General features: G+C 37.6%; 1 protein-coding gene across 1 annotated transcript; it reads left to right on the forward strand.

The window, feature by feature from the left end:
* Nucleotides 5,251–9,415, forward strand: LOC107641940. The gene is made up of 2 exons (XM_021124137.1): nt 5,251–6,305; nt 9,271–9,415. The coding sequence occupies exon 1, from the start codon at nt 5,426–5,428 to the stop codon at nt 6,149–6,151; it is 726 nt and encodes a 241-aa protein (XP_020979796.1). The 5' UTR covers nt 5,251–5,425; the 3' UTR covers nt 6,152–6,305; nt 9,271–9,415.

Below are 25,652 nucleotides of genomic sequence, written 5' to 3' on the forward strand. Positions count from 1 at the left end.
CAGAGGAGAGTTTTAGCTTCCTATACTTTTGCAAATCCTAGGTATTGTGGCAGTAGCATCTTAACTCCAAATGTCAATGCAAATAATTTTGAATTAAAGCCACAACTCATCACTTTGGTTCAAAATAATTGCTCTTTTGGTGGAGGACCACTTGAAGATCCGAACCAACACCTATCCACCTTCTTGAGGATTTGTAACACTGTTAAAACTAATGGTGTGCCTCCTGACAGCTACAAGCTATTGCTATTCCCATTTTCTCTCAGAGACAAAGCCACTCAATGGTTGGAATCTTTTCCAAGAGACAGCATCAACAATTGGGATGATTTGGTAACCAAGTTTCTTGCCAAATTTTACCCACCTCAAAGGATCATAAGGTTGAAGACTGAGGTACAAACATTTACACAAATGGAGGCTGAACCCATCCATGAGGCATGGGAGAGATACAAGGCTCTAATCAGGAAATGTCCTCCTGAAATGTTCACTGAGTAGGATAAGCTGCAGAATTTCTATGAGGGCTTAACATTGAAATCTCAAGAAGTTTCCAAGAGACAGCATCAACAATTGGGATGATTTGGTAACCAAGTTTCTTGCCAAATTTTACCCACCTCAAAGGATCATAAGGTTGAAGACTGAGGTACAAACATTTACACAAATGGAGGCTGAACCCATCCATGAGGCATGGGAGAGATACAAGGCTCTAATCAGGAAATGTCCTCCTGAAATGTTCACTGAGTAGGATAAGCTGCAGAATTTCTATGAGGGCTTAACATTGAAATCTCAAGAAGCTTTGGATCATTCAGCTGGAGGTTCCTTGCAACTCATGAAAACTGCAAAGGAAGCTCAAAATCTCATTGATATGGTGGCTAACAACCAATATTTCTTTGCTCATCAAAGAAACTGCCAACCATCACAAAGAAGAGGAGTAATGGAGCTAGAAGGAGTGGACTCAATCTTGGCTCAAAACAAGATGATGCAGCAGCAAATTCAACAATAATTTGAACAAATGGCCAAGAGGATTGATAGTCTCCAAGTTGCAGCAGTTAACACTAGCCAACCATCAACCACATGGGGACAGAATGAAGAAACTCAAGAAGAACAACAACAAGAGCAAGTACAGTATATGCACAACCAAGGACCAAATGAAGTGTATGGTAATACATACAATCCACCTTGGAGAACTCATTCTAATGGGAGGGGGGTTGAGAACCAAAACCAAAGACCAAGGGACTTCAACAGCAACAATCCCAGCTTCAAAAATCAACTTAAAACACACCCCCACAACAACAATCACACGCACTTCCAACCCCGTCCTAGCTCACCATTCGCCCAAAATGACTTTCATCGACCACCACATTGACACAGCCACAACCACTCCCAACCTTTCAAAGAATCTATATTCTAGAAATGCTGATGGAGAGGTCCATAAAAATTCAAGAAATGATGGCAATAGAGCAGGAAGAAATAAAGAAACATCAAGAGATGATAAGCAAGAACCAAGAGGCCTCACTCAGAAGACTTCAGGTGACTACATATAAAGAGATCTCCATGATACCATTTGGATGAAAATCCTATGACCTAAGACTCCCAATATGTGAGGACTAGTGAGCACTGAAGCCCTTGCATGAGCATATGATTTAGAGTTCACCCTACTGACACTTGATCACTTCACTCACAGGACCTGACAAGTTGTTCTTCAATCCATCTTAAATGAAAGAACCATTGAGCATAATTCATTTCTTGCTTGGGGACAAGCAACTTGTTGGATCTAGGAAGGCATTGAGATCTAGACTTGGTTTTCTAGTCTCTTGGGTCCTGAGATCTGGATTTCCCATTTCCCATTCCCTGTTTACTGTTTTCATGCTTATTTACATTTCTGTTTTAAGATCCAGTTTGATTCAAGACATCCTTTACTTCTCTGTTGGTTGCAATTTACTTTTCCTTGTTTAATTTCTGCAAATCCAACTCCTAATTCCCTTTACAATTCAAGCCATTTACATTTCTTGCACTTTAAGATTCTGCAATTTACATTTCTTGCGTTCTAAGTTTCTGCCATTTAATTTCTTGCTCTTTAAGATTCAGCACTTTAAATTCCAGTTCTCTTTAATTTCATGCAATTCACCCATTTCCTTTACTTTCTATGCAATTTAAATTCTGCAAATCACAAATCTCTCAACCAAATCTTGATTCGCTTGACTAAATCAACCACTAAACTAAAATTGCTCAATCCTTCAATCCCTGTGGGATCGACCTCACTCCCGTGAGTTATTATTACTTGATGCGACCCGGTGCACTTGCCGGTTAGTTTTGGGTGTTTTGGAGAAATTCGTTTTTTTTTTCCACAAATATCCCATCATCTACCTACTTGGTTAAAAATAAATCAATCCTCCAAGAGCATGTATAAACGGGTAGGGCTAAGATCCTATAACGATTCATGAATCCTACCAATTCAAATATCAAGATGAAGTTCAGGTAGACTTGTAAGAAGAAAGCTCATGAAAGCCGGGAATCACGGAATTGAGCATCGAACCCTCACCGGAAGTGTTTGCACTCTAGTCGCTCAAGTGTATAGGGTTGATTCTCTCAATTCTCCCCTAATCATGCTTTCCAAGATTTATTTTTCATTTAACAATCAACATATATTTCATGCACGCATACAAGTATCATGAGGTCTTTTTTTTAGGTTGTAATGGGGTTAGGGTTAAGGTAGAATGCATATTTGGTCGAGTGGACTTGAAGTTTGAATCTTTGATTACCTTAAACTTCCCACCTAACCTATATAGCAACCTATACAATTCTAAACAAACCTAACTACCCATTCTTCACATTTTCACATACTCATGTATTCTTTCTTTTTATCACAACACATATGCATTGATTTTATTGAGCTTCCTTTGGGGCATTTTGTCCCCTTTTTATTACTTTTCCTTTCTTTTTCTTCTCTTTCTATTTTTTTCGTTTTTTTTTCTTTTGATATCTACATATATTTTTTTTCTTTTCATTTTCTCATTTTTTTTCTTTTTGCAATAAAGTATATATAAAAGTATTAATGCATATGCTTTTACATTTAATTAACACATGAGCATGTACCCAATTCTCAATATTTACAACAAAAAATACAAAACTATCCTTTTATTCAACCAATGTCCCAAGTTTCCCACACTTGAATGATACTCACACTCACTAGCCTAAGCTAATCAAAGATCCAAATAAAGGACATTTATTGTTTTCCACTTTAAGGCTTGTAATGTGCTAAAATTAAGAACAAGTGGGTTAAGCGTAGGCTCAAATTGGCTAACAATGAAAGATAAAAGGTAGGCTATTTGGGTAAGTGAGCTAATGAAATGATGGCCTCAATCATATAAATGCATGAATACACAAAATAATGGACATAAAAATCAAACAAATCAAAGATCACAATCATAGAAAGAGAACAATTGCACACAAGAAGGGAAAAATAAGTGGTTATAAGATATAACCACACCATTAGGCTCAAATCTTACAAGCTTGTGTTCTTAGCTCAAAAAACATGTTCCAAAATAAATTCTTTCAAGCAAGTTCAACACAAAATTCTTTCAAATTGGTAGGGTGCCCTAAAATAATCTTCTTGGAAAAGAAATCATCACCATAACCAAGTAGTCCTAATCATAAAAATATGTGGCAAAGTATGTACAAATTCTAACTAACATGCAACCTAACATGCAATGCAATAACTAACCTAATAAAGAAAACTAAGAATTGGTGTTGGAAAATTGTTACCCACGGAGATCGGTCGGACGACCTCCCCACACTTGAAGATCGCACCGTCCTCGGTGCATGCAAAGAAGAGCAATGTGGATGGGTTGAAACAACTGATGAGCTTCTTCAAAAGGTTGTGCAGATGACTTGTTCGTTGCTCCACTTTGAAGCTTTTACTTTCTCCCTTCTTGGTGGCCAACCTAAAAGGAAAGAAAAGGAAAGAAGAATTAAGCCTATAACAAAGATATCAAAGCAAATAGAACATAGGTGGGGGCTAATGCCAAATGAGAGTAAGGTGCTGACTATATGTTAGCTACGCATGTAAGTGAGAAAGCAATATAGGCAAAGGGCATATCAACTAATACTTGATGCAAGAGTAGAGTCAAAGCATGAAGAGCACATTGAGCATCAAGTTTAAATAAGAAAGAGTGGGTCATGAAAGACAATATGAGCTCATATCAATGCACAAAGACACAAGAGTCATACAAGATGAAGTATTGATTTAAAAGTTTCATCACCCAACAATATCAAACAAGTCAAGAAGCACCAAAATAATGCAAGAAATTCTCAACAATTGAGTAGGAAAATGCAACACCATTATTAAAATAAGAAACTCGGGAAAAAAAATAAAGTAAAAACAGGCTATAAAAACAAAATTGAAATGTAAAGAATAGAAGTATACGAATACGATAAACCAAAGAAAATGAAAGAGGAGAAAAAAAAAACTCTTTTTTTTTTACCGGCGCAGACGCGTCATTCACGCGTACGCATCGATGCGCAATTTTGGCCTAAAGGCGCGTGCGCACCAGGTGCGTGCACGCGTTGTAACAACCCTAGTTTTTGAAAATCAAATAATTAGTTATTTGTGATTTATTTTATTTGTTGATAATTTTATTTTAAGAAAATTATTTTACTAAAGGTAATTAAATGGAGTTTCATAATAATTGAAGTTTAAATTAATTATAATTTTTATATAATCTTTATTAGATATTTGGTATAATTGAAATTATAATTTTGATAATTGAAAAATAAGAAGAATTGTATAATTTAATTTAAATAAAATTCTATTTTGAATGAATTATGTTATTAATTTGAACTCTTAGGAATTAATTTACTAGAAATTATTAGATTAATTTTTATAAATACTTTATGTTTAAGCTAGTTAATATTTATGCACAATTTTTATTATAATTGGTTATTTTATAAATTAAAATTAAAGTCTAGTGATAGAAAAATAATAAGAAGTTATATCATTTAATTTGAATGATTAATATTGAGTTTGAACTATATTTTATAATTATATGATTAATATGCTTATTTTATAATTTAAACTAGAAATAATTGATTGAACTTAGCAATATATTGATAAATAATGTTCTTAAATATTTTTAATAGAGTATATTTGATTTTAAAATTACTCTACCCTTCAATATTATCAAAATATCTACTCAAATCTATCCATAATCCTTTATGAAATCCTAATTTCCAACCCCAAATTCCCAAATTGAATCAGAAATCCTAATTCCCAAATTGAGGAACCCTAACCCTAGCTTCCCTTTGCCTCAGCCGTACCCCACCCCTCCTTCACCCTCTTCAGCTAACACACTCACCCTTAATCCCCAAGTCAGCGCCGTTACCCTCACCACATGACACACACAGAGACTTACCTCTCTCACTCTCAGCCTCACCAATGAACTCGCACTCATTTCCTCACTATACACACGCACGCACACATATGGAGAAGACAGGAAGAGAGAGCGCCAGCGAAGAAGAGGGAGGAGCAGCGCCGCCACCGCACTCCGTCACACCCAGCCGCGTCTTGCTCTCCGTCGTGCCATCCACCCACGCCGAGAAGGAAGAGAGAAACAGAGGAGGGTGGCGTCGCATCTGCTGTGAGCTTGCCGCCAAGGAAAGCCGCCGTGCCGTCGTCATCGTCGTCCTCATCATGACCTGTCACCGTCACTGGAGCCAGCCGCCTTCGTCGCCGTTCATTCTTGTCGTCGCCGTCGCCGCTGGTCTGCCTTGGAGCCGCTGTCGAGTAGAACGCGAGGAAGAGGAGTTCTCGTCACTGTTGTGCACCCAGTCATCGCTGCTGCTTCCCATCCCACCGTTGATGCTGCCGCCACTGTCACAACCACCCTTGAGTTGCTGCGCTGCTGTTGACCTATTGAACTACCACCCGAGCTACTGTTGGCTTGTTGTTTCTGTTTGTTGGGTTCAAGATTGCTGCTGCTGTTCTTGCTTTCCTCAGCCTCTGCTTGTGATTTCCGTGAGTTGCCGGAGCCTCTCCCGCCATCAGAGCTGTTGTTTGGTTGATGCCGCTGCTGGAGCTCCGTTGAAGTTGGTCATTGTCGCTGAAGCCTCCCTAGTCGCCACTGCCGCTGCTAGAGTTGATGTTGCTCTGGCTTTACTCTGAATTGTTACTGCTGCTGCTTGGCTGAAGCTGAGACCTTTCACCATCACTGGAGTTGCCCAGAATCATCATGGTAGCTGCTAAGAGAGCAGAACGGATGTTAGAACTGCCAATGGAGCTGCTGAGTTTAGTGATTTTCGCGAGTTTCGACATTAAGGTAGGGGATTTATTTTTAAAGTTAAATGTTTTTAATTTAGAATGCCTACCAAGTTCTTGGATAAGTGCAAATGGTTAACAATGGTTAAGAATTTCTTAATTAACATGAATGACTTGAAATGCATTTGAAATTAGTTAATCGTTGTGATTATTCTGAGCTGTGATTGAACTTAGATGTTGTTGTAAATAATGATTAATTTAGTGTAACTTATTAAATTGAAATATGCTGAGTTAATTACTGAAAAGCGGTCATATGGATAATTGATGAATTGAGTTTGGATTGTTGCTGTGAATGTCTTTGGGTTTTGTTGTTGTTGAGTGTTTGAAGCTGTAATTGATATTGGTGTTCTAATTTTGATGGATTTGTTGGAAATTCTGATCTTATGTGATATTGCTGAATTGGCTGGAATCTGGTTCTTAATTGTATTTTGAAATACCGATTTTTGTGATAAGTTGGCTGAGATTCTGATCTTGAACGAGTTATTTTGAATTATTTGATATTGAATTGGAATTTTAATATATTGGAATGGTTGTGAAATGGGCTTGTGATGGGTTGAACTTGGTTGAAATGTGGCTGTGAATGGTAATGTTATTTATTGAATTGAAATATGATGAGCTAATTATTGAAAGGAATGTATTTGAGAGAAGTTAGTTGTGGTGATTGTTCTGAGTTATGATTGAAGTTGGATGCAGATATGAATTGAATTTGGGTTAGGTTGTGATATTGACTGGCTTCGTTGTCGTGAGTAATTAACTGATGAGATTTACTTTGGTTTGAGGCTGTGATTGTTGTTGGTTTTCTGATTATTTTAGAATTGCTGGAAATTCCGATTTTAGTTGATTTTGTCAAGTTGGTAGCTTTTGAATGGTTCATTTGATTACTAAATCAATTTTCTTGAAACCTGATTTTTGGGTAAAATAATAGTTTTGAAAATGAATTAGTAATTTGATAGTGAACGATATTGCATGAGGTTAAAGACTGATTTTTGGGAAACTATTCATAATTTTTTTGACGTTGGACTGAGCTAATTTTCAAGAATGGATGATGGAAAATTCTGATTCTAATGGATGAAAGGATGTTAGTTCTTAAACTGAATTATGATGAGATAATTATTGAGAATCTGTTATGATAGTTGTTGATAAATGGATGGAGAATTAATTGAGTTTAATTTGAAAGGACTCTATGACTTATGAAAATAGTTATAAATTGATGAGATAGAAGTGGGATAGATGGATTATATGGAAATTGCGGACTATGATTTAATTGTTGATTATTGCGAATTATGAATTTCTGATTGATTGAGAATCTCTTGTTGTGATAATTGATGAGAAAGTTTGATGAGATGTTGAAAAGAGGGAACCCGTAAGGGTGGCTGAGTCCGAGTTTTAGGGGAGGTGCTGCCGAAATTTTATAAAAATCTGAGGTTTCATTTGAAAAGTTACTTTAGAAGCTTTGAATTTGGAAAATTATATTACTTGAGTTTTATTTAGTTAAGAAAAGAATGATTCTATTTTGAATTCTATTTACCAAGGAAAGGTTTATGCTTCAAAAATAAATTATTTAAGAAAGAAACCATGTTTTAAGATTGAATTAATATGAAGAGAATTATGTTTTGGGTTTAAAATAAAGGATTGTTGTTTAGAAGTCTGATGAATTTATAATCTTTGAATGTAAACAGTAAAGAGAGATGATTTTTGAGTCTTTGGGAAGTTAGTAAACTTGAAAAAGAGTATTATTTGGTTACTTTTAGTAAGAGGGTGATGTTTTGAAAAGTATTTAGCGAATTTAAAATAAATGATTTTCTTGAGTCTTTTGAAAGAAAATTAAACTAGAAAATGGTTTTAAAATTGGTTTGAGTAAAGAGGTTGCAAAAGTGGAAGTCGTAAGGTTTGTACAGCATGATTGAATAAAGAAAGAGAGAGATATTGTATAAGAATATGTAACTAGAGATGAATAATGAGAATAATAACTTATGATGATAATTACACTGATTCTTTTGAGGAAAGGTATTCAGTTTATGAAATTGTTGGCAAGGACGTGGGTTTTGTCCCGCTTGCGTATTTATGATTATAAAAGAGAATAAAAAGCAGAGGACCTGTTGAAAGGTCATTTGTTGCTTGAGGCAACTTGCTTGATGCAACCCAGAGCTATATTTATATATATATTAGTTGCTTGATGCAACCCAAAGCTATATTTAATATATATTAGTTGCTTGATGCAACCCAGAGCTATAATTAATATATATTAGTTGCTTAATGCAACCCAGAGCTTCTGTAGGAAAACTAAGTTACCTACAACTATTTTCCGCTTCCCCAGAGCAGAGCAGAGTATATATATTTTCCTGCAGTAATCAGAGGCTGTCTCAAATGAGCAGCTATTATTATATGCGCATTTATTTAGGAACGGAAAATCGTATCCGGAAAATCGGGATTACTCGTGACCGGGTAAATGTCGGGATTGCGGGCAGCCAACCGACACGTGAGCTCATGGCCTGCTTAGGACAGACATGCATCATATTGTTTGTGCATATGCATTTGATCGTGTTGCTTGTCTTGTTTCTTTATGATTGTGCTGCTTGTCTTGGTGACTTGCTTGTGTGTTTGATTAGATATTTTTGTTGATGCTTTGAACTTAGTGAAGTATTGAGGAATGGTATTTGTGAAGTGAGGTTTGGGTATATTATTTATGTTGCTGATTTACTTAGTTATTGTGATGGTTGAGGAATGCTATTTGTAGCTGAAGAATTGCTAAGGGGGTTGAGACTTTATTTAAGTAATATGATTTAAAGAAAGGGATTTAAACGGTTTTAAGTAAGTCTTAAGAAATTTTGAAAAGGTTTGATAAAGAAAACTACATTGGAAACTGGAGTTAATTATTTGCATGTTAATCATTACTTTTACGGCATTCCCATTCCCTACTGAGAATGTGTGGTTTGTTCTCACCCCAAAATCTTCCACCCTTTCAGTGACACAGGTTCGAAGACTCAGTTTGAAGCTGCGGACAATTGTTGGACTATATTTATAAGTTAAGTGTATGAGTTAATTTGCTTTCATAAAGTTCCCTCGCACTTATTGCTTAAGATTTTTATTTTATACAGAGGGATAGGAGTTGTATCTAAGTTACACTTGAATTTGTTTGTATAATATTTACTAATAATTATATGATTATTATTATTTGGTGATGTTTGATATATGTTTTTAATAAACAAAAACAAAACTTTTCTGGAATTTTCGATAAAACTAAATCACGATATCGAACTAAAGGCTTAATAGTAAATAGTTAACAAAGGAAAGTAGGTTGGTAACGCCTTACCTTCGGTACGATCATGACGTTCTGGAAGTTTGGTCGTTACACACGTGGTGAGGTTGGGCCAAAGGCATAGTGCTGGCCCGGAGTTAGCACAACTCTCGGGTCATATGTATGGGAACTGCGTCAGTGGATCGGCTCACACACGGCATGTGCGCGGGTGCGCCGATGGGTAGAAAATATGTGTCGACACGTACGCGCGCAATGCGCGCACGCGTACACACAGTTGTGCAATTGGCCCAGCTTTTGCGCGAGATTGGCCCAACTCTATGGAAAGAGTATGGGTCTGCATATACGTAGGGACACGCACGCGCACAGCGTGCGTACGCGTCCTTGAACATTTTTTTTTCAAAAAAGGCAAAAACAGATTAAAACCCTCCTAACACTATCTTCAGCTCAAAATTAACTAAAAACACAAAATAACAAAAATCTTTTTGGGTTTTTGGGGATCTTCCAAATTAAACAAGGGTTACTTGCCCCACAAGCAACCTTCAACCAATTTATTGAACTAAGTATATGGAAAGAAAACTACCTACACTGGTAACTGAATTCAATTATTAATCAAAAATGCAAAAGGTTGGAAAGAGTTTACCATGGTGGGGTGTCTCCTACCTTGCACTTTTAGTTTAAGTCCTTAAGTTGGACATTTGGGAGGCTCTTGTCATGGTGGCTTATGCTTGTACTCATCCTTGAATCTCCAAGAATCTTTGCCCTTCAAATGGTTGACAGAATTTCCAACCATCTTCAACAAGTTTGGATGGAGTTCCATCCAAGATATGAGCTCCCATTGTTAGTCTCCATGCTTCAATCCAGGGTCCCATATCTTATTTTTGCACCCGTCTTCTTGTTGATCTTCATGAATTTTCCGTTCGGGTGGTTGACAAGTATGACAAGTAGAATTCTCTTTAGCGCACCAAGTCTTCTTCCTAGACCCATGTAAAGTAGTATTCATCCAATCATAGTCCCTATATTTTGAAGCTTTGACCTTGATGAGCCTAATTCCAAACCTCCAACCACTATACAACTCCTTTTTACTCTTAATTCCACAAAGAGCTCTAAGTTGACCATCATTTTCAATTAAACCATATTCAAGTGAGAAAGTAAAGCTTATGGATAAGAATTTTACCCACTTGAATGTTGTGTTGGATGGTGACTTGAGGAGGGAGACCTCCCCACACTTAGACAATGCGAGGTCTACTTCTTTAGGCTCTTCTTTAGTTGTTTCCACCTCTTCGCTAGCTTCTTCAATTTCAACCTTTTCCCATTTATCACTTGGCTTGGTGTTGTCTTCAAGAACTTCAATTCCTTGTCCAATGAGAGGTGATTCAATTTTGGATAGGAATTCATTGATGAATGAATTCACCCCTTGATCAACCTCTTCATATTCTTCATATTCATTGACGAATGAATTCACCCCTTGATCAACCTCTTCCATGATTGAATCTATCTCCTGATAAGCCTCTTCCAAGTCTCCAACGATGATATGCCTTGGAGGTTATGCACCCTCATCAACATCAATATCAAGCTTCTTAGAAGAATGCTCTATGATGCTACATTACTTTAGACTTTCAATATCTCCTAGATCTTTAACCACTTCTTCTTTTTCTTCAATGATCATAGGCTCCTCCAATTGTTCTAACACAAAGTGGCATCCCTCATCACCCACCGGGGTTTCCAATCTCTCCTTCATGCTATGCTCTTCAATTGATTCTTTACATGTAGCTATGGAAGCACCTTGAGTGTTCAAGTATTGGTAGGCTAAAGTATGCACTACCTTGGTCAAGTTAGTCACAAACTCCAGGGTGTTCCTTTGCATATCCGCTTGGCCTTGAACTAGCAAGGTGAGAGAGTCATCTATTGGAGCTTGGAATGGATAAGAGGGTTCATTATTTTGGAGAGAGGGTTCATAATAGGAAGGTGGTTCTTCTTGGTAAGGGTATGGAGATGGTGTGCATTAAGGTGGTTCATGGTAGTAATCTTGATAGGGTTGTGGTGGTTCTAAAGGTTCTTGCTCATAATGGTCATGAGAATATGGTATGTATGATTGGTCATACAATGGATGTGGGTTACAAGAAGGTGCTTGGTAAAATTGGGCTTGTGAGCATGGTTGGTAGTCATGTTGAGGATAAGGTTCATAGGCATATGGTGGTGGTACTTGATTATCACAAAAAGAGTCACCATAGCCATCAAATTGACATGCATTAGGATGGTGGTTATACCTATAAGTATTCGGAGGTTGTTACCAATAGGAGTGATCAATTCCTTGAGGCTCCTCCCATCTTGAAGTGTTCCATCTTTGATACATGTTGTCATTATTGAAGTGCACATTTCCTACAACACAATTAGGACCAAACTCATAGCCAAAGTGAGAATTCATAGTGAAAAGAGAAAATAAAATTCCAAAGGTAATAGAAAAATAATGAAACAAGGTCCTAAACTAGCAAAAACTAACAAGCAATCCAAAAATCAAGCTATTCACACTATTTACATATATACAATAACCAATAACATAACACCATTGCACATCCCCCGCAACGGCGCCATTTTGATGATTGGATTTTTGTGTGGTCTAGAATTCACAATTGAAGTCTCGTTGTAAAGTATAGCTTCTAAACCAACAATAATCCTTTCTTACAAAAATTTGGTTGTCACATGTAACAAACCCCTAAATTTATAACCGAAGTATTGAACCTCGGGCCGTTCTCCCTAGGAATTGCAAACAAGTGTTCTTGTTATTGGTTATGAGTTGTATATTTTAGGGTTTTGGATAAGAAACATGAAACGTAAATGAAAATGAAATTCAAATAACAAAAGGTCTTGGTAAGGTTTGGTGGTCAAGGATCTCTATCCCTATCACTAACCACAACATCAGAATTAGCAAGGATCAACCCCATTAAGTCATCATCTAACTAATAAAGGAAAGTCAAATGAGCTATGTCAATCCAAGTCCATAAGTCCTAGTTCTCCACTAATTCAATTAGTGAGATCTAGAGTTAATGGCACCCAATCGTCAATCACTTGGACATTAGTAACTCAAGAGTTCCTAAGTTACCTCCCCAAGCCAAGAGCATTAAAATCTACTCTAACATCTTCTCAAGTATTTTGACAAACACTTGGAAGGCAAAAGAATAAAGCATAGTAAATCAACAACAAGAGTAAAATCTAACAACAATTAATTGCAAAGAATTAACAACAACAACTAAAAGAAGCACAATTATTATGAATTACCTCAACTTGAATTGAAAGAAAAGAGAAGGAACAAGAGTAGGTCTACAACAAAATATAAAAGCAACATAAAGGAAACTACAACAAAAGAATAGAAGAAGATGATTGCAACAACAAAGAATTAAGAAGCAAAAGTAGAGGGAAGCATGAATGAAATCCTAGATCTAAGAACTAATCCTAATCTTAATTCCGAATCCTAGAGAGAAGTGAGAGCTTCTCTCTCTAAAAACTAACTTTCCCTCCAAAACTAATCTAAACTAAACTAATGATCAAAAGTATGTTAATTCCACTTCAATCCTTGGCTTAAATAGCATCAGAAATGAGTCAGATTGGGCCCACAAGGCTTTTAAAATCACTGGCCACGAGTTGCATTAAGTGAAGCATGTGCCACCATCGACGCGTACGCATACCGTGCTCGTGCGCGCCTCTATGCGCGGATGCAACTATGGCAAATCTTATATCATTTTGAAGTCCCGGATGTTAGCTTTCCAACTCAACTGGAACCGCATCATTTGGACCTCTATAGCTCATGTTATGGTCGATTAAGATCGAAGAGGTCGGCTTGACAGCTTTTGCGATTCCTTCATTTCTCCATGAGTTCTCCATTTTTGCATGCTTTTCCTTCATTCCCTTGATCCAATCTTTGCCTCCTAAATCTAAAATCACTTAACAAACATATCAAGGCATCTAATGAAATCAAGGTGAATTAGATTTAGCTATTCTAAGTCCTAAAAAGCATGTTTTCACTCTTAAGCACAATTAAAGGAGAAGTTATAAAACCATGCTATTTCATTGAATAAATGTGAGGAAAAAATGGTAAAATCCTCTAAATTCAACACAAGATAAACCCTACAAATGCGGTTTATCAGTGAGCCCCGTTCAAGTAGTCCCCAAGAAGGGAGGAATCACAGTTGTGCCAAATGAAAGAAATGAGTTAATACCAATAAGAACAGTGACTGGATGGCGCATGTGTATAGACTACAGAAAGCTTAATGAAGCCACAAGGAAGGACCATTTTCCTATACCATTCATGGATCCAATGTTAGAGAGGCTTGCTAGGCATGAGTACTATTATTTCTTGGATGGATACTCAGGCTACAACCAGGTTATAGTAGATCCTAAAGACCAAGAGAAAACATCTTTCACTTGCCCTTATGGGGTTTTTGCATATAGACGTATGTCCTTTGGTTTGTGCAATGCACCTGACACATTCCAAAGGTGCATGCTGTCCATATTTTCTGATATGATTGAGAGGTTTATTGAGGTTTTTATGGATGATTTTTCAGTGTTTGGTGACTCCTTTCCTAATTACTTACACCATCTAGCCTTGGTGCTCAAGAGATGCCAAGAGACTAACCTAGTTTTGAACTGGGAAAGGTGTCATTTTATGGTTACCAAAGGGATAGTCCTTGGCCACAAAATCTCTAAGAAAGGCATAGAGGTAGATAGAGCCAAGGTGGAAGTGATTGAAAAATTACCCCCACCTTGCAATGTCAAAGCAATTAGGAGTTTCTTAGAACATGCTGGGTTCCATAGAAGGTTCATTAGAGACTTTTCAAAAATTGCCAAACCGTTAAGCAACTTGCTTGTATCTAATGTACCATTCATATTTGATAGAGAATGTATGCAAGCATTTGATGAGCTTAAAAGCAAGCTCTCCTCTGCACCTATTATAGCACCACCTAGCTGGGACTTGCCTTTTGAATTAATGTGTGATGCATCAGAATTTGCTATTGGTGCTGTCTTAGGACAAAGGAGAGACAAGCTAGTACATGTCATCTATTATGCTAGTAAGGTTCTTAATGAAGCCCAAAGAAACTACACCACCACAGAAAAAGAACTTCTTGCTATAGTCTTTGCATTTGATAAATTCAGATCTTACCTAATTAGTCCTAAAGTCATTGTGTTTACTGATCATGCAGCACTCAAGTACTTGTTAGCCAAACAGGAATCCAAGCCTAGATTGATCAGATGGATCTTATTACTCCAAGAGTTCAACATTGAAACCAAGGACAGAAGTGGAGCAGAAAATAAGGTGGCTGATCATCTATCAAGGATCCCACATGAGGAGAATGAAGCACTGAAAGAGCGAAACTCTCGCACGATCTAGAATTTTCTAAAAATAAATTTTCATTGTAAGTATAGCTTCTAGACCGACAAGAATTGCTTTTTTACAAAAATTTTGTTTGTCACTTAAGCAAACCCAATAAAATTAATAACCGAGTATTTAAACCTCGGGTCGTCTTCTCAAGGAATTGCAGGGAGGTATGACTTATTATTAGCTATGAAAAAGGTAGAATTTTGGGTTTTTAATGTATAAGATAAAAAGCAACAATAGTAAATGGCAAGAAAGTAAATTGTAAGGAATTAATTTAAATAAATAATAAAACTCTTGGCTAGGTATAAGAACTGGAAGTCCTATCCTAGTTATCCTTATTAATTGTGATGAGAATTAGATTTTTAATCCCACTTAGTTAACCTTTACTAAAGCAAAGGAAAGTCAAGTGGACTAATTAGTTTGATCCTCAAGTCCTAGTTAATCCCTGTGGGAAGACTAGCTTTAGAGCGATCTAGATCAATTAGTAATCTGCCAATTTCAACCACTGCTGAGTTTGACAACTCAAGTGTTACCAATTACTTAACCAAAGCCAAAAGGAAGAAAATATCTAAATTAAATTAAAAGCATTCATAAATAGAATAAAGCAATCATAAATCTGAAACACATCAAATTACATTTAAACATAAATTCAAATCTAACATGGAAATGTTCATAAAGTGAATTGGGAAAATAAATAAAAGGAACGTTGAACCTGAGAAGTAGTTGAAATCCTAAATCCTTTAAGAGGAATCCTAATCCTAAAACCTAAGAGAGAGGAGAGAACCTCTCTCTCTAAAAACTACATCTAAATTATGAAAAGTGAATTATGAGTGTGTTAATGAATGGATGCATTCTCCCACTTTATAGCCTCTAATCTGTGTTTTCTGGGCCGAGAACTGGGTCAGAAACAGCCCAGAATTCACTGGTTTCGAATTCAAACACGCTGGTTTTTCGCCACTGCGATGCGTCCACGTAGATCACGCATTCTCGTCACTTATCGTTAGGGCAACTATGGCAAAGTATATATCAAATCGAAGCCCTGGACGTTAGCTTTCCAACGTAATTGGAACCGCGTCATTTGGACCTTTGTAGCTCAAGTTATGGTCGTTTTAGTGTGAGAGGGTCAGGCTGACAGCTTTGCAGTTCCTTCAACTTCTTGTATTCCTTCCACTTTTGCACGCTTCCTTTCCATCCTCTAAGCCATTCCTGCCCTGTAATTTCTGAGAAAACTTAACACACAAATCAAGGCATTTAATGGTAATGAGAGAGGATTAATATTAGCAAATATAAGGCCAAAGAAGCATGTTTTCAATCATAGCACAAAATCAGGAAGGAAAACATAAACTCATGCAAATCATATGAATAAGTGTATGAAATATTGATAAAATTCACTCAATTGAGCATAAGATAAACCATAAAATAGTGGTTTATCAACCTCCCCACACTTAAACATTAGCATGTCTTCATGCTAAGCTCAAGAGAAGTTATAAGGGAGTGAATAGGAATGGTAGAATGTATGAAATGCAACCTATCTATATGAATGCAACTACATGCAAAATGTTTCTACCTACTTGGTTAAAAGTAAATAAGTCCTCCAAGACAAATATGAATCAAATTCCACTAATTCAAATTACACAATAAAAGACAAGTAAACTTGTAAGAAGATAGCTCATGAAAGCAGGGAACATAGAATTAAGCACTGAACCCTTACTGGTAGTGTATATCACTCTAACTCTCAAGTGTCTAGGGTCAATCACTCTACTCTTCCCTAGTCATGCTTTCTCAACCTTGTTCTTCATCTAACCAATCAACAAATATTTAGTATACCAATGCAAACATCATGAGGTCTTTTCAGGGTTCTAATGGGGCTGAGGTAAAGGTAAGGATATATATATATATATATATATAAGTGAGCTAACAAAGTGAATCCTTGATTAGTTTAAGATCTCACCTAATATATACATACTTTATATAATTTAAAATTCTTTACCTAGCGACCCAAATTTTTCCCACTTTTGTATTACATGCTCATGTATCAAACTTATTTTTTAATTTTGTCCCATGTGCATTGATTCTTTTTATTTTGCATTTGGGGTAATTCATATATAATTTATTGTATCCCCTTATTTAATTACTTAATTTTTTTTCAATGCACATGGTAATTTAATTATTTTGATTTTACATGAGCATGCTTCCCGAATTTTCAGATAACTTATTCAATTTAATTCCCCTTTTTTTTCTATCATCCCATATTCCCATAAAATTCCCCCTACTTAAATTATACACAATATTTATCTTAAGCTAACCAAGGATTCAACTTGGGATTTTTATTTTATTTTTCTGCTTAAGGCTAGTAATGTGGTTATAAAATAGAAGGGGATTAAAAAGCTCAAAGTGGCTAACAAGGGTGACATAAAAGGGTAGGCTTATTTGGGATAAGTGAGTGGAAACAAGTAATGGCCTCAATCATTTGCAAGCATGTAAATACACTAAATAATGGACATATAGAGTGGAACAAAGTAAAGATTGCAATTATAGAGAAGGAAACGCACAAGAATAAAATATTTATGGTTAACTAAAGTAACCATGTAATTAATCTCAAAATCTCATAGGTTGTGTGTTCTTTGGCTCAAAAACCATGTTCCAAATACAACTTCCAAACAAGTTTAACACAAATTTTTCGATTTAAATTAGTGAAATAATATAAAAATTTCTTGAAAAAGAAAATATTACTTCAACCAAGTAGTAACTAAATGCATAAAATCAAACAAACATGCAAATGCAGCATTGAACAAACAAAGAAAATAGAGTATTGGTGTTGAAAGGAAGGTAACTAACCCCTGGAAGTCGGTATCGACCTCCCCACACTTAAAGATTGCACTGTCCTCGGTGCATGCTAAGATGTGCAAGTGGATGGGGGTTGTGGTTCCTCAGCTGGGGCTCTTTTTGTTCCTTTCCTTGCCGGTGGTTTGGGAGTAGCTTTCTCTTTACCCCTCTTTGTGGCCATCCTAAAAAGGGAAAAAGAAAGTAACTTTTAAAGCTAAGGGTTAGAGCAAGGAAGAGAGCGGTAAAGGTGGTAATCAATGCACAATAAAGAAGAATGACGTTAAAACATGGTCATGACTACATGTGAAAAGTTCATCAATGGAAATATAGCAAGTGCATGTAATGACAATTAAATGCAAGATGTTTATTGGCATGCTGGCAAAGGCATGAGTAGCATAGATCTAGCATTCAATGTCCAAGTTAGATTACCATGTCTTTCAAACTAAAAACATGTTTGTAATAACAATTATATTTAATTAATAAAATATAAAAAGGGTTTTGTGAAAAGAAAGCATTTAGAGTAGTAGAATAAAAGAAATCTAAAAATAGTGCACAATGTCATACGAGCGTTTTCACAAACACATAGCATGCATGGTAAATAAGTTATTGAATGTATTAAATTGAACATGCAAGAAACCCTTTAAAAAGTAATATATAATTGTCAAACAATTCTTTTAATAATCCACAAGCAAAATATAGAAAATAATGACCCAAATAAATTTCTAACACCAATGAAAATAATTCAATGAATGAAAGTATGCAAATAAATTAAATGAAATAGAATGGAAGTGAAGAGGGATGAGAAGTTAAAGAGATGAAGAAGAATAAAGTAAGAAAAGGAAGAAGAAAGAAGAAAAGATAGAAAAAATTAGGATTAGAAAAGAAAAGATAAGATAATTGGCGCTGATCTAGATAAGTTGTGCGGCGTGGGTGATGCGGTCGCGTGGGTGACGCGGTCGCGTGGTGTCCGATAAGTTCAGGTGACGCAGACGCGTGGGGCACGCAGACGTGTGACTTGAGTTGTGCTAGTGGCGCAAGAGCAGCCTCGCGTACGCACAACTCTCTGTTTAAATGCATTTTTGCCAAAAATCTGGGGTGACGCGTTCGCGTGGGTGACGCGATCGCTCGGATGGCCATATCTGTAAAACGACGCAGACGCGTGGGGCACGCGTTCGCGTGGTAAGGCTTGTGCTTCTAGCACCATTCCAGCCCTATTCCAGCCTAACTTGCTGCCAAACACCCATTTACGTCGATTTTACAGGGCCACGCGTTCGCGTGGGTGACGCGGACGCGTGGGAGGCATTTTCGCACATGACGCGGACGCGTCAGTGACGCGATCGCGTGGATCAATTTGTGCCAAAGGCATGCCTCCAGCCACGCTTTCGCGTGACTCTCTGTCCAATTCTCTTTTCTTCAAACGCACTGGTGACGCGGACGCGTCAGCGACGCTTACGCATCGCGTGCGTGTTTTTCGTTTTATTGTTTTTTTATGCATAATGCAAAATGCAATGCTAATGTGGATGTTATGAATAATTCCAGGTTCAATAAAATAAAATAAAACTTGAAAACAAACAAAACAAAATAAAATTAAAATTGAAAAGGAACGATCATACCATGGTGGGTTGTCTCCCACCTAGCACTTTTAATTAAAGTCCTTAAGTTGGACATTTGGTGAGCTCCCTATTATGGTGGCTTGTGCTTGAACTCGTCTTGAAACTTCCACCAATGCTTGGACTTCCAATAAGCTCTATCAATACCAAGTAAATTCCTCAAGCTTTGATGGAGTTCTTCACAAGCTTTGAGCTCCCAAAATTGATCCTCATATATTCCTAGATCCCAAATCTTATTTCTACACCCGTCTTCAGGTTGATTATCATGATTCCATCCGGGTGGTTCAGCCTTAGAATTCTCACTGAAGCATCCAAACAACTTCCCAGACCCATTCAATTGAGCTCTACACCAACCTTTGTGTTTAAACTTAAAGCTTCCAACCATAATGAACCTTGCAGGACAATTCTTACCACTGACCATCTTCCTCTTACTCTTAATGCCACAAAGAGCTCTAAGTTGACCATCCGTCTCCAGTAGCCCATATTCAAGTGGGAAGGTAAAGGTCAAGGATAAGAATTTTACCCACTTGAACGTTGTGTTGGACGGTAATGGCCTTGGGAGAGGTGTTTCTAATGAACTTGCAAGCTCCACTCCCTTGTGCTCTTCTCTAACAACTTCCACCTCCTTGTAAGCTTCTTCAAATTCAACCTTTTCCTCTTGGTAGCTTTCTTCCAATTAAATCTCCTCTTCTGCTTTCCAAGGGCATGGGAGGTTGTGCTTCTTCTTCTTGAATCTCCATCTCTTGATCGACCTCTTCCAAGTCCTTAACCATGACATGCCTTGGAGGTTGTACACCCTCCTCAACATCAAATGCAACCGTCTTGGAAGGAGGCTCTATGTCTTGACTTTCCCATGGAGGTTCAGCATCTCCCAAGTCTTCAACCACTTCTTCCTCTTCAATAATTACTGCTTTGTCCAGTAGTTTTAATATAAAATTGTACTCATCCTTGATGATTTTCTTTCCATGACAACTCCTTTCAACTATTCTTTCATCTTCAAGGGTCTCTCCTATCTCCACATTTTGGGCCTCCTTTTGCTCTAAGACAAAATCAGACTCCTCCTTGATGTCTGGTGTGGCAAAATCGTGATCGTTCATTCCTTGGTAACAGCGTCAAAAACTTAATACGCACGTTCATAATCTTAGTTCTTTGCACAACTAACCAGCAAGTGCACTGGGTCGTCCAAGTAATAAACCTTACGTGAGTAAGGGTCAATCCCACGGAGATTGTCGGTTTGAAGCAAGCTATGGTCACCTTGCAAATCTCAGTCAGGCGGATTCAAATGGTTATGGTGAATTGATAGTTAAAATATAAATAAAATATAAAATAGGATAGAGATACTTATGTAATTTATTGGTGAGAAATTCAGATAAGCGTATAGAGATGCTTTTTTTCCTTCTGAACCTCTGCTTTCCTACTGTCTTCATCCAATCATTCTTACTCCTTTCCATGGCAAGCTTTATGTAGCGCATCACCGTTGTCAATGGCTACTTCCCGTCCTCTCATTGAAAATGGTCCAAGATGCGCTGTCACCGCACGGCTAATCATCTTTCGGTTCTCGATCATACTGGAATAGGATTCAGTAATCCTTTTGCGTCTGTCACTACGCCCAGCACTCATGAGTTTAAAGCTCGTCACAGCCATCCCTTCCCAGATCCTACTCGGAATACCACAGACAAGGTTTAGACTTTTTGGATCTCAAGAATGGCCGCCAATAATTCTAGCCTATACCACGAAGACTCTGATCTCACGATCAGGAGGCTAAGAGATACCCATTCAAGCTTGTTTGCATGTAGAACGGAAGTATTTGTCAGGCACGCATTCATAAGTGAGAATGGTGATGAGTGTCACATAATCATCACATTCATCATGTTCTTGTGTGTGAATGGATATTTTAAAGAAGAAATAGGCTTGAGTTGAATAGAAACACAATAGTACTTTGCATTAATTCATGAGGAACAGTAGAGCTCCACACCTTAATCTATGGTGTGTAGAAACTCTACCGTTGAAAATACATAAGTGAAAATAGGGTAGACATGGCCGAGTGGCCAGCCTCCCATGGAGGTCTAGAGATCTCAAAATGATCCAAAGATAAAAGATTCAATATGATAGTAAAAGGTTCTATTTATACTAAACTAGTTACTAGGGTTACAGAAATGAGTAAATAATGCAAAAATTCACTTCCGGGCCCACTTGGTGTGTGCTTGGGCTGAGCATTGAAGCTTTCACGTGTATAGGTCTTCCTTGGAGTTAAACGCTAGTTTGTAACCTGTTTCTGGCATTTAACTCTGCTTTGCTACCTGTTTCTGGCGTTTAACTCCAGAATAGGGCAGAGAGCTGGCGTTGAACGCCAGTTTGCGTCATCTAAACTCGGACAAAGTATGGACTATTATATATTGCTGGAAATCCCTGGATGTATACTTTCCAACGCAATTGAGAGTGCACCATTTGGACTCCTGTAGCTCCAGAAAATCCACTTTGAGTGCAGGAAGGTCAGAATCTAACAGCATCAGCAGTCCTTTGTCAGCCTCTGAATCTGATTTTTGCTCAGGTCCCTCAATTTTAGCCAGAAATTACCTGAAATCACAGAAAAACACACAAACTCATAGTAAAGTCCAGAAATGTGAATTTTATTTAAAAACTAATAAAAATATACTAAAAACTAACTAAATCATACTGAAAACTATGTAAAAACAATGCCAAAAAGCATCTCACTTTATCCATTGAAGTTCAGAATGATTTGCATCTATAGGAACTTAGATTTTAGATAGTGTTATTGATTTTCCTAGTTCAGTATGTTGATTCTTGAACATAGCTACTTTATGAGTCTTGGCTGTGGCCCTATGCACTCTATTTTCCAGTATTACCACCGGATACATACATGCCACAGACACATAACTGGGTGAACCTTTTCATATTGTGACTCAGCTTTGCTAAAGTCCCTAATTAGAGGTGTCCAGGGTTCTTAAGCACACTCTTTTTTTGCTTTGGACCTTGAATTTAACCACTCAGTCTCAAGTTTTCACTTGACACCTTCACGCTACAAGCACATGGTTAGGGACAGCTTGGTTTAGCTGCTTAGGCCAGGATTTTACTCCTTTAGGCCCTCCTATCCACTGATGCTCAAAGCCTTGGATATTTTTTATTACCCTTGCCTTTTGGTTTTAAGGGCTATTGACTTTTTGCTCTTGTCTTTTGGTTTAAAGAGCTTTTGGCTTTTTCTGCTTGCTTTTTCTTTTTCTTCCTTTTTTTTCGCCATTTTTCTTTTCTCTCTTTTTTTTCACAAGCTTTTCTATTCACTGCTTTTTCTTGCTTCAAGAATCAATTTTATGATTTTTCAGATTATCAATAACATTTCTCCTTTTTTTATCATTCTTTCAAGAGCCAACATATTTAACATTCATAAACCACAATATCAAAAGACATATGCACTGTTCAAGCATTCATTCAGAAAACAAAAAGTATTGTCATCACATCAAAATAATTAAACTAGTTTCAAGGATGAATTCAAAACCATGTACTTCTTGTTCTTTTGTTTTTAGAACAGTTTTCATTTAAGAGAGGTGATGGATTCATAGGACATTCATAGCTTTAAGACATAGACACTTAAACACTAATGATCATGTAATAAAGACACAAACATAAATAATCATGAAGCATAGTAAACGAAAAACAGGAAAATAAGAACAAGGAGATTAAGGAACGGGTCCACCTTAGTGAGGGTGGCGTCTTCCTCTTCTTGAAGAACCAATGGTGCTCTTGAGCTCCTCTATGTCTCTTCCTTGTCTTTGTTGCTCCTCTCTCATAGCTCTTTGATCTTCTCTAATCTCATGGAGGATGATGGAGTGCTCTTGGTGCTCCATCCTTAGTTGTCCCATGTTGGAGCTTAATTCTCCTAAGGAAGTGTTGATTTGCTCCCAATAGTTTTGTGGAGGGAAGTACATCCCTTGAGGCATCTCAGGGATTTCATGGTGAGGAAATTCCTCATGTTCTTGTTGAAGTCCATGATCTCTTGTTTGCTCCATCCTTTTCTTAGTGATGGGCTTATCCTCATCAATGAGGATGTCTCCCTCTATGTCAATTCCAGCCAAATTACAGAGGTGACAAATGAGGTGAGAAAAGGCTAACCTTGCCAAAGTGGAAGACTTGTCAGCCACCTTATAGAGTTCTTGAGGTATAATCTCGTGAACTTCCACTTCCTCCCCAATCATGATACTATGGATCATGATGGCCTGGTCTATAGTAACTTCAGACCGGTTGCTAGTAGGAATGATTGAGTGTTGAATGAACTCCAACCATCCTCTAGCTACAGGCTTAAGGTCCAGTCTTCTCAATTGAACCGGCTTGCCTCTTGAGTCAACTTTCCATTGAGCTCCTTCCACACATATGTCGATGAGGACTTGGTCCAACCTTTGATCAAAGTTGACCCTTCTAGTGTAGGGGCGTGCGTTTTCTTGCAACATTGGCAAGTTGAACGCCAACCTTACATTTTCTGGACTGAAATCTAAGTAATTCCCCTGAACCATTGTAAGCCAATTCTTTGGATTCGGGTTCACACTTTGATCATGGTTCCTAGTAATCCATGTGTTTGCATAGAACTCTTGAACCATTAAGATCCCGATTTGTTGAATGGGGTTGGTGAGAACTTTCCAACCTCTTCTTTGGATCTTATGTCGGATCTCCGGATACTCATTCTTTTTTAGCTTGAAAGGAACCTCAGGGATCACTTTTTTCTTGGCCACAACTTCATAGAAGTGGTCTTGATAGACCTTTGAGATGAATCTCTCCATCTCCCATGACTCAGAGGTGGAAGCAATTGCCTTCTTTTTCCTCTTTCTTAAGGTTTCTCTGGCCTTAGGTGCCATTAATGGTTATGAAAAAACAAAAAGTAATGCTTTTACCACACCAAACTTAAAATGTTTACTCGTTCCCGAGCAAAAAAAAGAAAGAAAGAAGGAGAAGAAGAAGAAAAATGGAGGAGAGGGAGAGAGGTGTGTATTCGGCCAAGGGGAAGAAGAAACGGTTGTGTTGTGTGAAAATGAAGAAGGAATGAGGGGTTTATATAAGAGTGGGGGAAGGTTTAGGGTTCAGCCATTAGGGTTGGGTTTGAGAGGGAAAAGAGTTTGAATTTTGGAGGTAGATAGGGTGCTTGGGGAAGAGAGGAGGGATGTGAGTGGTGAAGAAGTGATGGGGAAGAGTGATTGAGATGATTGGTGAAGGGTATTTAGGGAAGAGAGTTATGAAAAGGTGTGAAGAGGAGAGAAGAAAAGGTGGGGATCCTGTGGGGTCCACAGATCCTGAGGGGATCCTGTGGGGTCCACAGATCCAGTGGGTCAAGGACTTAACATCCCTGCTCCAATTAGGCGTGTAAAACGCCCTTAGTATGCATGTCTGGCATTAAACCCCAGCTTGCTGCTTGTTTCTGGCGTTTAACGCCACTTCCATGCCCTGTTCTGGCGTTAAACGCCAGTCTGGTGCTTGTTTCTGGCGTTTAACGCCAGCTTGATGCTTCTTTCTGGCGTTAAACGCCAGTTTGATGCTATTTACTGGCATTTAAATGCCAGTAAGTTCTTCCTCCAGGGTGAGCTGTTTTTAAAGCTCTTTTTCATTTTGTTTTTGATTTTTCAGTAGTTTTTGTGACTCCACATGATCATCAACCTAAAAAAAACATAAAATAACAATAGAAAATAAATAGATATAATTAAATAACATTGGGTTGCCTCCCAAAAAGCGCTTCTTTAATGTCAATAGCTTGACAATGAGCTCTCATGGAGCCTCACAGATGTTCAGAGCATTGTTAGGACCTCCCAACACCAAACTTAGAGTTTGAATGTGGGAGTTCAACACCAAACTTAGAGTTTGGTTGTGGCCTCCCAACACCAAACTTAAAGTTTGACTGTGGGGGCTTTGGTTGACTCTGCAGTGAGAGAATTCTCTGTCTATTGCTGAGTGGATGATGGAAAAGGCTTGCTATTGCTAAACCTATTTCTTCCACCATTATTAAAGCCTTGTTGAGGCTTTTGTTGATCCTTCTATGAGAAATTTAGATGATTTCTCCATGAGGGATTATAGGTGTTTCCATAGGGTTCACCCATGTAATTCACCTCTGCTATTGCAGGGTTCTCAGTATCATAAGCTTCTTCTTCAGAAGATGCCTCTTGAGTACTGTTGGAAGCAGCTTGCAATTCATTCAGACTATGAGAAATCATATTGACTTGCTGAGTCAATATTTTTTTCTGAGCCAATATGGCATTCAGAGTATCAATTTCAAGAACTCCCTTC

This window comes from Arachis ipaensis, chromosome B05 (genome assembly GCF_000816755.2).
Source record: "Arachis ipaensis cultivar K30076 chromosome B05, Araip1.1, whole genome shotgun sequence".
NCBI lineage: Eukaryota > Viridiplantae > Streptophyta > Magnoliopsida > Fabales > Fabaceae > Arachis > Arachis ipaensis.